At 35.1% G+C, this 15,418-nt stretch overlaps 1 protein-coding gene across 2 annotated transcripts in view; it reads left to right on the forward strand.

Moving 5' to 3' along the window:
* Positions 1-15,418, forward strand: part of TMLHE (trimethyllysine hydroxylase, epsilon) — a 66,793-nt gene that overhangs the window by 38,189 nt on the left and 13,186 nt on the right. For both annotated transcript variants that reach the window (XM_007466978.1, XM_007466977.1), the window contains exon 6: positions 2,448-2,684. In XM_007466978.1, coding sequence (XP_007467040.1) covers positions 2,448-2,684 — 237 coding nt within the window. The remainder of the gene's footprint in view (positions 1-2,447; positions 2,685-15,418) is intronic.

The raw sequence follows: 15,418 nt of genomic DNA on the forward strand, positions 1-15,418 counted from the left end.
ATTTGACATGATACATTGATTTCCTTTAAGGGTTTGGAACCTAAGAATATTTGGTTCAGAGGAGGAAGAATAAAGCATCTTTTTGACATCCTGCTCAATGTTATGGATATACAAAAAGCCCTGCATCCTCATTCTACAGGATGCAGAAGGAAGAATATGAGGACATGGGATGAGAAACAGTTGGACAGGGGTTGAGGTTCAAATATTGACTAGCTCTTTCCTCACTGACCACTACCAGAGATACACAGTTGTCTGTGCCTTTAATTTAACCCTTTCTAATCAATGGCAAGGACCAAGTACATGAGCAGTATAATGGGAGTGGTTAAGAGTTAAGGCTATGGAATCAACCAGACCTGGATTTGTATCCCAACTGGAACATAGGTTAGCTTTGTGATCTTGGAAAATAACTTAACCTCTCTGTGCCTCAGTTTCTTCATCTGTAGAATGGGACTAGTAATAAAACCTGTCCATTTGTATTGCTTAGGGATTAAGTTACATGATGTATTTAAAGCACTTGGCATACTTCCTAGAACATAATAAATGTTCAATAAATACTAGCTATTATTATTATCATTTTAGCCATTGTCATCATCATCATCATCATTGTTATATGCCTTATGCTTTCTAAAGCTACCTTTGCTCAGGATCTCATCCTTTCCAACCTTCTTGGGGATTTCTCTCTCCTGTATCTTCAGCCTTCCATACATATTGACTCCTTCCTATCAGCTTCTCATTTCTTAAATCTCTACTTTTGTACACTTCCTTTGACTCTATCTCCTTCTAGTTACAGCCCCGCCTTACTCCTCACCTTCACAGCTAAACTTATTGAAATAATTGTCTACATTCAGTGTCTTTTCATTCTCACTTCTCATTCACTCTTCAAACCTGTAGTCAGCTAGTTTATCCACCCCCCTCCCAATTAAAATTAATCTCTCCAAAGTCACCAGCAACTAACTTATTGCCATACCCAGTGTGTACCTTTCAGTCTTCATCTTATTTGACCCCTGGGGCCATTAACCACTACCTCTTCTTAAATATCCTTTCTTTTCTAGTTTTCCTTCTATACCTATAGCCATTCTTCCTCAGTCTCCTGTGCCAGCTTATTTTCCTTTGTCCATGTCATAAATATTGTTGTTTCTCAAGGTCTTCTCCTTCTCCCTCTTTTCTTACTTGAAATGATCTCTCCAAATGACTTCTTCCATGCTCTTGGCTTTAGCTATCACCTACAGACAACTACAAAATCTACCTCTCTTCTAAGGTAAACATCTTCAACTGGCTACTAAGTAATCCTACCCTAGAAATTTCACAGAAAGGTCAACATAGCCAGAACTGACCTTTCTCATTTTAATTGTATTTACCCTAGGTTCTCCTTGACTTTATTCCTTCTATCTTTATTTATGTTTATTACTTATTTTACTTTGTTGTTTACTTTTCCTTATTTCTGCTTTTTTCCTAAATTACTATTTTATTTTCCCCTTGTTAATTTGACATTTTTACTTTAGTTTTCCAATCCATTAATAGTTGCATTTCCTTTTCCTGTTAAATTTTCAGCCATATATAACTCAACTATTTCAACATGTCCTTAAACTGAACCTCTTCCTCAGCCCTCTCACCCCCTTATTATCATCCAATTATGCATCTGCCTGCGTTCTCTTGGCAGGTGGCATTATTTGTCAGGTTGTCCAGGTGAAAAACCTGCAGTCATTCTAGATATTTGCCTGTTCTTCGTCCTCTGTCGTGTTGCTTAGCTGTGTCCTCTTTTCTATAAAACCCTTCTCTAAGCTCAACCCCTCAGTATTTTTCTCTGCTATTTCAGTTATCCAAGTTGTTTTCCATGTTTTTTGTCATCTTGCTTCCCACCAGTTCATCTCCCGTCTCAGTTTAAACTCGTTTTACATTGATATCTTTGGTCATACTTTTTTTTTTTTTTGGCCTGGAATGCCCTCTCCTCACCTCAATCTCATTTCAGCCCAACTCTTGCTCATTCTTTAAGACTAAGCAAAACCATTCTCGTCCACCTCCAAAAACATTTCTCTATACCACACACCACTACAATAATTTCCTCTGTTTATGGCTCCACTGTATCTTGTATACAACTTTATTATAGTGCCTGTTGGTACTTACTTGCTTCATCTCTTCTTGGTAGACTGGCCTTCTTTAAAAGAGACTATACCTTATTCATGACGCTATTCCCTGGGTCTGTCACATATAGCCATCAATACATGTTAAATATGCTTAGGAGGAACCTGTAGTGGCATTAATATTTCAAAGCACACAAAAGTACAGCTGGCTATGAAGGGAAGACAATTGGGAAATGAGATTTATTTCTTAGTGAAAAGAAAATGACACAGTGGAGTCAATAATCATTTCATATATTTTTTTCTAAAATTTTGATATGTTCTCTTTTCTCCACTGAACAGAATAATTTAATTTTTCCCCCTCTTTAGCATTCAAGTGTTTCACTGTCTTAAGCATGAAGGAACAGGTGGCAGGACACTGCTAGTAGATGGATTCTATGCAGCAGGACAGGTACTTCAGAAGGCACCTGAGGAATTTGAACTCCTCAGCAAAGTGCCATTGAAGCATGAATATATTGAAAATGTTGGAGAATGTCACAACCACATGATTGGGGTAGGGCCAGTCTTAAATATCTACCCATGGAATAAAGAGCTCTATATGATCAGGTGAGTACCAAAGAACTATCTCTCAGTGTAATGTATTTGTCAGATATTAGTCTTCTAATGTAATGAAAATTCCTAATATCCTATGTCTGTCACATTTTAATATTGCTATTGTATAGCTTTCTATTAGTACAATTTCCATTCTTATTATAATTCCCATGGAATAATAAGTAGGCCAACAGGCAAGGAATGCTAGATTGGAGGGGACAGATATTTCACATAGCATTTAAAAATGAAAACATTTTAAAAACAAAAAACAGTTATTAAATTGTGCTCAGTCACCAAATAGCTAGGGTACCCAAAGCCATGATAACAACATTTGACTGTTGCCCAGATTTATGCAAATCTCCTGACCTGTGTATATCCAATAGTCTACTAGGTATTGCCACCTAGTATCTTGTAGGATCATGAAGCACAGTTTATTCAAAACTGAACTCATCATCTCCACTCATTTCAAGCCTTCTCCTTCACACTGAATTGTGAAGATAAAAATAAATTGTTGCCCCTGTCTTTGCCCCTGGATTGTAGTCGGAACTACATAAATACTAAATCACTTCCCTGGGATAAGCTCCACTTGCAAACTCTCCCTCAGTCATTCTTATATCTCAATTGCCTAAAACAATGAGTAGGTGCTCAATATTTTCCCAAACATTTTATTACAAACATTTTTCATAATACAGAAAAGTTGAAAAGCATTTACAAGAAAACTCACATACCTACCACCTAGATTCTACCATTGAGATATTACTATACTTACTTTATTACCTATCTATCCATCTTTCTATCCCTCTGTTTATCTATCAATTAATCTTATTTTTGATACATTGGAAAGTACATTGCAGATATGAGTATATGTCCCCCTAATATACTTCAACATTTATAACCTTAAGTCTGAAGTTCAATATTTGTTTACAGATCTTTAATTTTGATATAAAATATACATACAGTGATGTTATAAATATTGAATATGCACTTGCTGAGTTTTGAAAAATGCATACACCTATGTAATCCAAACCCCTATCAAGATATCGAATATTACCATCACTACAGAAAGTAACTTTATTCCTCTTCTCAGTCCAACCCTGCACATACACTGAGAGGAAAACCCTGTTTTGATTACCACCATAGATTAGTTTTGCCTGTTCTAGAAATTCATATCATGGAACAGATCTATTCTTTTATGAATAAACACCTGAGCTGTTTCCTGTTTGGTGTTATTATGAATAAAGCTTCCATGAATGTTCATGTAAAAGTATCTTTGTAGATATGTGTTTTCATTTCACTCAGATAAATACCTAAGAATGGAACTGCTTGATCGTAGAGTAGATGACATTTTAGTTTCATTAGCAACTGCCAGAACTTTTACTAAAGTACTTGTTCCATTTTACATGGACACCAACAGTGTATGAAAGTTGTACCCACTCCACATCCTTGTTAGTACTTGGTGGTGTCAGTCTTATTAATTTTAGCCATTATGGTGGGTATCTCCTTGGGGTTCTAATTTGCATTTTTTGGTGATTGATGATGTTGAGCCTCTTTCCATGTGCATGTTGACCATTCATATATTTTCTTTTGCTAAGTATCTAGTTAGATCTTTTGCCCATTTTTTCACTAGATTGTCTTTTCGTTATTGAGTTGTAGGGGTTCTTTATATACCCTGGTTACCAGTTCTTACCTGATATGTTTTAGGAATATTTTCTTCTAGTCTGTGGCTTACCTATTTATTTTTTTAACTGTGATGTTTGATAAGCAGAAATTTTTAATTTTAATGAAATGTAGTTGATCAGTTTTTTCCTTAATGATCATTGAATCTGTGACCTGCATAAGAAATCTTTGACTACCCCCATGACATAATGATATTCTCCTACGTTTTCTAAAGGTGTTATGGTTTTATCTTTTGCATCTAAGTCAGTGATCTATCTCAAACTAATTTTTTACATGTTGTGAGATAAAGGTAGAAGTTCCTGTTTTATACACATGGATACTCAGGTGTTATAGCACCACTTGTTGAAAAGACCTTCCTTTCCCCCATTGGATTACCTTTGAAACTCTGTCAAAAATCAAATGACCATATAAAGGTGAGTTTGTTTCTGGACCCTCTGTTTGGTTCCATTATCTATTTGTGGATCTTTATAACAGTTCCACACAGTCTTGGCTACTGCAGATTTATAGTAATTCTTGAAGTCAGGTAATATGTTTGTCAACTTTGTTATTTTTCAAGATTATTTTGGATATTCTAGGTCAGGAGTTTACACACTTCTCTGTAAAGGGCCAAATAGTAAATATTTTAGGCCTTGTAGGCTCTATGGTCTCTATTGCAACTACTCAATACTGTGTGGAAGCACAACAGCAGCCATAGACAATATGTAAGTGAATGGGTGTAGCTGTGTTCCAATAAAACATTATTTACAAAAACAGGCAGGAGGCTGGGTTTGGCCCACACACCATAGTTTCCCAGCCTTAGTTCTAGGTTCTTTATATTTTCATATAAATTTTAAAATCATCTTTTCAATGTTCAGGAAAAAGCCTGTTAGGATTATGATTGAGATTGCTTTGAATCTATAGATCATTTTGATGAGAACTGACAAACTAACAGCTTTGAGTCCTCCAATCCATGAACCTGATCTTTCTATATATTTGGTCTTATCTAATTTCCTCTCATCAGTGTTTTATATTATTGAAGATAGAGATCTTGTGTATCTTTTGTTTATTTTATTTCTAAGTATTTTTATGTTTTAATGGTATTATAAAATAAAATTTTAATATTATTTTCCAGTTGTTTGCCGCCATTATATAAAAACAATTTATTTCTCTTTAAATTAGCATTTTATTCTATAGCCCTGCTAAAGTCATTGGTTAGTCCTGAGAAGTTTTTATTTTTTAGGTTTCTTGGAATTTTCTATATAGACAATCATGTTGTAGGGACAGTTTTATTCTTTCCTTTCCAATCTATATGCTTATTTATTTGTTTTTCTTATCTTGTTGCATTGGCTAGCACTCCACTATTATGTTAAATAAGAGTGGCAAGAACAGACATCTTTAGGATGGAAGTGTTCACTATTTTGCCATGTATGACATTAGCTGTAAGGGTTTAGTGATGTTTTCTATCAGATTAAGGAATTTCCCTTCCAAGTTTGCTGAGAGGTTTTTTTAACCATAAATGGGTATTACATTTTGATAAATGTTTTATCTTCATTTATCAATTGAAATAATCATATTATTTTTCTTCTTTATTCTATGAATATGGCAAATTACATTAATTTATTTTCAAATGTTAAACCAACCTTGCACTCCTAGGATAAACTGTACTTGATCTTAATTTATTACTATACACACACACACACACACACACACACACACATATATATGTATATGTGTGTGTGTGCATGTGTATGGACCCAGTCAAGAGATAGATACTACATGGTAGGTTAAACAGGGAAAGTTTAATATAAAGAATTAGGAACTAGGATAAAAGAGTGACTATGAGATATGAGGAAATTAATGTATATAATATTCTTTCAGAGCAGCTACAGTGTCACTGCATTTTAAACACAATGCTTTGCCATCTAATTTGATAACAAAATAATCCATACTCCTCTGTGCCTTAAACACATGACACTTAAGTCCACTTTTCTCTTTTGTTGTTCCAACATTATGGGTATGCACTGGTAATAAAAAAGTTTTAAATATTATGGAATGACAGTATGTAACATTCAAAATGCTGGTAGTAATAACTGTATCACCACAATTTGTTATGTGCTGAGCAGTGGTGCAAAATGATGAGGGCACCACATACGTCTCTGTTGTGACTACTCAACTCTGCCATTGTAGTATGGAAGCCACCATAGACATATAAGTGAATATATGTGGCCATGTTCCAATAAAACTCTGTTTCTAGACACTGAAAGTTGAAATTCATATAATTTTCATGCATCACAAAATTTAAAAAAAAGATATGAGGAAATTCATTATAGTACCCTAGGGCTGAGGCAGAGTATCCAAGGAAGAATAAACATGGAAGAGGTTCAAATCTGGAAGAAAGAGTGGTTCAGCCACCTGATATCAGAGAAATTTGCTGATTTAGCCAGGCAGGAGCTGGTCTAGAGTTGCTGAGCAAACAATAGGCCACCCTTCCAGAGTACAGGCAGGCAAGGGAGCCGGCAATCAGCAACTGGTGGTGTGAGTGTGCAACGGAAGCCTAGGTGCCAGTGAAAGCATGCAATCTAGGTGCTCTTAAGTCTTCCTGCTTTCACTGGCACTCAGACTTACTTTCAGTGTGTGATCCCACAGAACACAGGAGGCCTCCTCCAGGTCATTCAGGGGCTCTGGTTTACTATGCTGAGAGGGCTATGGAAAGGTTGTCACCAGGATGAGGCTGCAAGGTGGCATAGGGACCATGTCCTGGGCCCTGAGGGTTGGTGCCACCTGATGCCCTCACACCCACACAGAAGAGACCTGGCTAGGGCCAGAAATAGCAAGAGAACCTCTTTCTCCTGCAGTGTCCCTCCAACACCGACTACTGAGAAAGTTTAATGTTGTACTCGCTATAAAGGAAAAATGCTAAAAGAAATTCTTAAATCAAGAACATGTGTTGTATGTAAGGATGCATTCAGAACTGAGAAGCAATAAATTGGTAACTGATACATATACATAGCTGGTTTCAGCTTAATAATATCATGTTGAGAAGTTTTGCATCTAGGTTCAAGAGGGATATTGGTTGACAGTTTTCTTGTTTTGTAATGACTTTGTAAAACTCTGGTTTACCAAAGAGTTTGTGTGGTATTAGTGCTATTTCCACCTTAAATGTTTGCTAGAATTTACTAGGGAAACTGTCTGGGAATGGAGTTTATTTTATGAGAAAGTTTTGGATATTAAATTCAATTTTTTATGTATATATAGAGCTAGTAAGATTTTTGTTTCCTCTACTGGTTCTTTCAATAAATCTGTACATTTTATCTAAGTTGTCAATTTTTCAGTCATAAAGTCTTTCATAATATTCTCTTATTCTTTTCATATAATGTCGATCGTCTCTGTAATGATGAGTCTTGGTATTAGTAATTTTAGCTCTCTTTTTTCTTGTTTAGTCTAGCTAAACATTTACCAGTTTTGTTCGTCCTTTCCAAGAGCCACCATATTGCTTTGTTAATTCTCCCTATCATTTGTTTCTATTTTATTGATTTATGTTATCTTCATTATTCCTTTATTTTTACATACTTTTGGTTTAATTGATTCTCATTTTTCTAGTCCCCCAAGGTAGAACCTTATATCATTGATATTATACATTTAGTCTTTTTTAATACAATCATTAAAAACTATATTTGTACCTCTAAGCCTTTTTACCTGCATCCTACAAATATTGATGTTTATTTTCATGATAATTAAGTACAAAATATTTTCTGATTTCTCTTATGTGTTCTTTCTTTAACCATGTTATTTTGTATTCTGTGTACTCTCTGATTTTTTTGACTAATTATTCCGTCAGCCACTGAGAAAACAACACTAAAATATCCAAATAATATGGTGATTTTGTCTATTTCTTCCTTTAATTCCATCAGTTCTTGCTTCATGTTTTTTGAGTATCTGTTATTAAGCACATACTCATTTATGATTTTTATGTCTTTCTGATGAAACAACCTTTTGTCATAAAATGTCCCTCTTTAACTTTGTTTTGAAGTCTATTTTATCTGAAATTAATGTAGCCACTCCAACAATCTTATACTTACACTTTGCATGCTATTTAATTTTCTATCTTCTTTTTCTAACTTATCTGTGTTTTTGTATTTAAATAAATGGCATATACGTACTTCAGTCTTGCTTTTTTATCCAGTCTGACAATCCCTTTTAATTGGGATATTAAGTGCATTAACATATTTTAAACCTTTAAAACATTTTAAAAGTTATTTGTATACCATAAAATTAATATGTTTTAAGTATCTAATTCAGTGATTGTTATTGTATTTACAAAGTCATGTAACCATCATCACAATCCAGTTTTTGACATTTCTGTCAACCCCAAAAGTTCCCTCCTGCCCATTAAGCAGTGACTCCCCCATTCCCTCACCCCAACCCCATCCCGTCACAGCCCCTAGCAATCACTTATCAATTTTCTGTCTGTATGGATCTGCCTATTCTGGACATTTTCTGTAAATGGAATCATATTATACATAGTCTTTTTTTTGTTTTTTACATCTTTATTGGATTATAATTGCTTTACAATGGTGTGTTAGTTTCTGCCTTATAACAAAGTGAATCAGTTATACATATACATATGTTCCCATATCTCTTCCCTCTTGCATGTCCCTCCCTCCCACCCTCCCTATCCCACCCCTCTAGGTGGTCACAAAGCACCAAGCTGATCTCCCTGTGCTATGTGGCTGCTTCCCACTAGCTATCTATTTTACGTTTGGTAGCGTATATATGTCCATGCCACTCTCTCACTTTGTCACAGCTTACCCTTCCCCCACCCCATATCCTCAACTCCATTCTCTAGTAGGTCTCTATCTTTATTCCTGTCTTACGCCTAGGTTCTTCATGGCATTCTTTTCTTAGATTCCATATATACGTGTTAGCATATGGTATTTGTCTTTCTCTTTCTGACTTATTTCACTCTGTATGACAGACTCTAGATCCATCCACCTCATTACAAATAGCTCAATTTCGTTTCTTTTTATGGCTGAGTAATATTCCATTGTATATATGTGCCACATCTTCTTTATCCATTCATCTGATGATGGACACTTAGGTTGTTTCCATCTCCTGGCTATTGTAAATAGAGCTGCAATGAACATTTTGGTACATGAATCTTTTTGAATTATGGTTTTCTCAGGGTATATGCCCAGTAGTGGGATTGCTGGGTCATATGGTAGTTCTATTTTTAGTTTTTTAAGGAACCTCCATACTGTTCTCCATAGTGGCTGTACCAATTCACATTCCCACCAGCAGTGCAAGAGTGTTCCCTTTTCTCCACACCCTCTCCAGCATTTATTGTTTCTAGATTTTTTGATGATGGCCATTCTGACTGGTGTGAGATGATATCTCATTGTAGTTTTGATTTGCATTTCTCTAATGATTAATGATGTTGAGCATTCTTTCATGTGTTTGTTGGCAGTCTGTATATCTTCTTTGGAGAAATGTCTATTTAGGTCTTCTGCCCATTTTTGGATTGGGTTGTTTATTTTTTTGTTATTGAGCTGCATGAGCTGCCTGTAAATTTTAGAGATTAATCCTTTGTCAGTTGATTCATTTGCAAATATTTTCTCCCATTCTGAGGGCTGTCTTTTGGTCTTGTTTATGGTTTCCTTTGCTGTGCAAAAGCTTTGAACTTTCATTAGGTCTCATTTGTTTATTTTTGTTTTTATTTCCATTTCTCAAGGAGGTGGGTCAAAAAGGATCTTGCTGTGATTTATATCATAGAGTGTTCTGCCTATGTTTTCCTCTGAGAGTTTGATAGCTTCTGGCCTTACATGTAGGTCTTTAATCCATTTTGAGCTTATTTTTGTGTATGGTGTTAGGGAGTGATCTAATCTCATACTTTTACATGTACCTGTCCAGTTTTCCCAGCACCACTTATTGAAGAGGCTGTCCTTTCTCCACTGTACATTCCTGCCTCCTTTATGAAAGATAAGGTGACCATATGTGCGTGGGTTTGTCTCTGGGCTTTCTATCCTGTTCCATTGACCTATCTTTCTGTTTTTGTGCCAGTACCATACTGTCTTGATGACTGTAGCTTTGTAGTATAGTCTGAAGTCAGGGAGCCTGATTCCTCCAGCTCCGTTTTTCGTTCTCAAGCTTGCTTTGGCTATTCGGGGTCTTTTGTGTTTCCATACAAATTGTGAAATTTTTTGTTCTAGTTCTGTGAAAAATGCCATTGGTAGTTTGATAGTGATTGCATTGAATCTGTAGATTGCTTTGGGTAGTAGAGTCATTTTCACAATGTTGATTCTTCCAATCCAAGAACATAGTTTTTCTCTCCACCTATTTGTATCATCTTTAATTTCTTTCATCAGTGTCTTATAATTTTCTGCATACAGGTCTTATGTCTCCGTAGGTAGGTTTATTCCTAGATATTTTATCCCTTTTGTTGCAGTGGTAAATGGGAGTGTTTTCCTGATTTCACTTTCAGATTTTCCATCATTAGTGTATAGGAATGCCAGAGATTTCTGTGCATTAATTTTGTATCCTGCTACTTTACCAAATTCATTGATTAGCTCTAGTAGTTTTCTGGTAGCATCTTTAGGATTCTCTATGTATAGTATCATGTCATCTGCAAACAGTGACAGCTTTACTTCTTCTTTTCCGATTTGGATTCCTTTTATTTCCTTTTCTTCTCTGATTGCTGTGGCTAAAACTTCCAAAACTATGTTGAATAAGAGTGGTGAGAGTGGGCAACCTTGTCTTGTTCCTGACCTTAGTGGAAATGCTTTCAGTTTTTCGCCATTGAGGATGATGTTGGCTGTGGGCTTGTCATATACGGCCTTTATTATATTGAGGAAAGTTCCCTCTACACCTACTTTCTGCAGGGTTTTTATCATAAATGGGTGTTGAATTTTGTCAAAAGCTTTCTCTGCATCTATTAAAAAAAAAAAAAGAGTGGTGAGAGTGGGCAACCTTGTCTTGTTCCTGATCTTAGTGGAAATGCTAATACATAGTCTTTTGTGTCAGCTCTCTTTCACTCACTTAGCATAATGATTTCAAAGTTCATCCATGCTGTAATATGTATCTGTTTAATTGCTGAATAGTATTCCTTTATATATATCATATTTTGTTTATACATTCAACAGTAATGAACATTTGGATTATTTCTAGTTTGGGGCTATTCCAGATAGTGTTGCTATGTACATTTGCATACAAGTCTTTATGTAGACCTGTTTTTTTCATTTCTCTTGGGTAGATTTCTAAGAATGTAATTGCTGGTTCCTATGGTAACTCTGCATTTATCCCTTTGAGGAACTGCTAAACGGTCTTCCACACTGGATGCACCAGTTAACATCTCTGCCAGTAATGTAATGTATGAGGCCTTCAGTTTCTCTGCATCCTCACCAGCATTTGTTATTATCTGTCTTTGATTATAGCCATCCTAGTGGGTGTGAAGCAGTATCTCACTCTGGTTTTGATTAACGATGTTGAACATCTTTTCATTTGTTTTTTCATTTTGCTTCTTGGCCATTTGTACATCTTCTTTAGTCAAATCTGCTGTCAATGTTTAAATTGTATCATTTGTCTTTTTTTTTCTTCCAGTTTCACTGAAATGTAATTGACATACAGTGCTGTATAAGTTTAAGGTGTACAGCATAATGATTTGACTTACATACATCATGAAATGATTATCAACAATAAGTTTAGTGAACATCCATCATCTCATATAGATAGAACATTAAAGAAATAAAAAAATATTTTTTCCTTGTGATGAGAACTCAGGATTTACTCTAACAATTTTAATGTATAACATACAACAGTGTTAATTATATTTATCATGTTGTACATTACATCCCTAGTAATTTTTTATCTTACAGTTGGAAGTTTGTACCTTTTGATCATCTTCATCCAATTCCCCCTCCCCCTTCTACCCTCTGCCTCTGGTAACCACAAATCTGACCTCTTTTTCTGAGAGTTTGTTTGTTTGTTTTTGAAGTATAATTGACCTACAACACTATGTTAGTTCCTGGTGTACAACATAGTGATTCAATATTTCTATACATTTCATACCCATCACCATGATAAGTCTACTTACCATCTCTCACCATACAAAGTTATTACATAATTATTCATCATACTCCCCACACTTTACATTTCATACCCATGACTCATTTGTTTTGTAACTGGAAGTTTGTACTTCTTAATGCCCCTCAGCTATTTCTCTCATCCCCCTTCCCCTCTCCCATCTGGCAAACACCTGTTTGTTCTCTGTATCTTTGACTCTGTTTCTCTTTTGTTTTGCTTGTTCATTTGTTTTCTTTTAAAATTCCACATATAAGTGCTATCATATGGTATTTGTCTTTCTCTGTCTGATTTACTTCACTTAGGACAATGCCCTCTAGGTCCATCCATGTTGTCACAAATAGCAAGATCTTCATTCTTTTTTATGGCTGAGGAATATTCCAGTGTGTGTGTGTGTGTGTGTGTGTGTGTGTGACATCTTCTTTATCCACTCACCTATTGATGGGGCCTAAGTTGCTTTCATATCATGGCTACTATAAACAATGCTGCAGTGAACATAAGGGTACACATATCTTTTCAATTTAGTGTTTTTGTTTTCTTCATATACATACCCAGGAGTAGAATTGCTGGATCATATGGTAGTTCTATTTTTAAGTTTTTGAGGAAATTTTCTACTGTTTTCCATAGTGACTGCACCAATTTACATTCCCACCAACAGTGCACAAGCGTTCCCTTTTTTCCACATTCTCTCCAACACTTGTTATTTGTTATCTTTTTGATAATAGCCATTCTGATAAGTGTGAAGTGATCTCTGTGTTTCTATACACTAACAATGAACAATCAAAAAGAGAAATTAAGAAAGCAATCCCATTTATAATTGCATCAAAAAGAAGAAAATACCTAACAGTAAATCTAACCAAGGAGGTAAAAGACATGTACCCAGAAAACTACAAGACACTGATGAAAGAAATTGAAGATAATACAAATTGATGGAAAGATATACCATGCTCCTGGCTTAGAAGAATTAATATTGTTAAAGTGTCCATACTACCCAAGGCAATCTAAAGATTCAATGCAATCCCTATCAAAATACCAATGACATTTTCCACAGAACTAGAACTATAATTATACAATTTGTATGGAAACACAAAAGACCCTGAACAGCCAAAACAATTTTGAGAAAGAACAACAAAGCTGGAGGTGTCACGCTCCTTGATTTCAAACTGTACTACAAAGCTACAGTAATCAAAACAGTATGGTACTGTCATGAGAACAGACAAATAGACCCATGGAATGTAATAGAGAGCCCAGAAATAAACCCATGCACTTATGATCAATTAATCTATGACAAAGGATGCAGAATATGCAATGGGGAAAAGACAGCCTTTTCAATAAATGGTGTTGGGAAAACTGGACAGCTACATGCGAAAGAATCAAACTGGACTACTGATTCACACCATATATAAAAATACATTCAAAATGGAGTAAAGACTTAAATATAAGACCTGAAACCACAAAACTTCTAGGAGAAAACATAGGGAATATGCTCTTTGACATTGGTCTTAAGCAATTTTTTTGGATATATCTCCTCAGGGAAGGGAAACAAAAGCAAAAATAAACAAATTGGACTACATCAAACTAAAAAGCTTTTGCATAGCAAAGGAAGCTGTCAATAAAATGAAAAGGCAGCCTACTGAATGGGAGAAGGTATTTGCAAATGATACATCTGTTAAGAGTTAATATCCAAAATATATAAATAGCTCATACGACTTAACATCAAAAAACAACTCAATTTAAAAATGAGCAGAGTACCTGTGTAGACATTTTTCCAAAGAAGACATACAGATGGCCAGCAGGCACAGGAAATGCTGTTCAACATCACTAATCATCAGGGAAATGTAAATCATTAGAATTCTTGTTGGTAAGTTTTATGAGTTCTTTAAATATTCTGGATACAAGTTCCTTATTGGATATGTCATTTACAATTAGTTTTCTCCCAGCATGTGGCTTGTCTTTTTACTCCCCTGTGTTCTTTGGTTGTGCTAGAGTTTTAAATTTTGATGATATCCAAATTATCTATTTTTTCGTTGCTTGTGTTTTTCTGTCTTGTATCTAAGAAGGCTTTGCCTAAACTAACATCATGAAGATTTACTCCTGTGATCTATTCAAAGAGTTTTATAGTTTTAGCTCTTACATTTAGCTCTCTGATCCATTTTTTAATTAATTTTTGTTTATAGTGTGAATTAAGGGTCCAACGTTGTTCTTTTCCTTGTGGGTGTTCCATTGTCCCAACACTGTTGTTGAAGAGATTATATCCTTTCCCCTATTGAATGGTCTTTGCACCCTTATTGATAATCAACCAAATATATTATATATATTATTTTTAATCTTTTGTTTTCTTTTTGCCTGATCATTTTTTTTCTGTTCCTCCTTACCTACCTTCTTATGGATTATTTTAATACATGTTTTGAATTATACCTTAATTTATGCACCATGTAAACAGTTTTTCTGGGAGCTTTCAAGATTTTATGTTTGGTTTGCAGCAATTTGTCTGTGATATTCCTAGGTGTGGTTCTCTTTATTTTCTTCCAAACGGGAATTCTCTGAGCATCTGGAATCTGTAAATTTACGTATTTCACCAAATTTTGGTCATTATTTCTTCAAAAAATTTTTCTGCCCCCTTTTCTCTTCTTTTCTGGAACTCCAGTTACACACGTCAGACTTTTTGATATTGTCCCACAGGTCCTTGATGTTTTATTGATTTTCTTTTCAAAAAGTTTTTAAATCTTTTCTTCAGGTAGATCAAATGAAATTAGCCAGTTTTCAAATTCACAGACTCTTATCTGTCAGCATCATTCTGTTGTTAAGTCCATGTAGTAAATATTTTAATTCAGATGTTGTATTATTCAGTTCTAAAATTTACATGTGGTTCTTTTTTATAGTTTCTTTTATTTTTGGCTGAGAGTTTCTATCCCTTCATTACAAGCATATTTTTCTTTACCTCAATGCATGTAGTGAAAATAGGTGCTTTAAAAATGTTGTCTGGGGCTTCCCTGGTGGCGCAGTTGTTGGGATTCTGC

The sequence above is a fragment of the Lipotes vexillifer genome, unplaced genomic scaffold (assembly GCF_000442215.2).
Source record: "Lipotes vexillifer unplaced genomic scaffold, Lipotes_vexillifer_v1.1 scaffold1667, whole genome shotgun sequence".
NCBI lineage: Eukaryota > Metazoa > Chordata > Mammalia > Artiodactyla > Lipotidae > Lipotes > Lipotes vexillifer.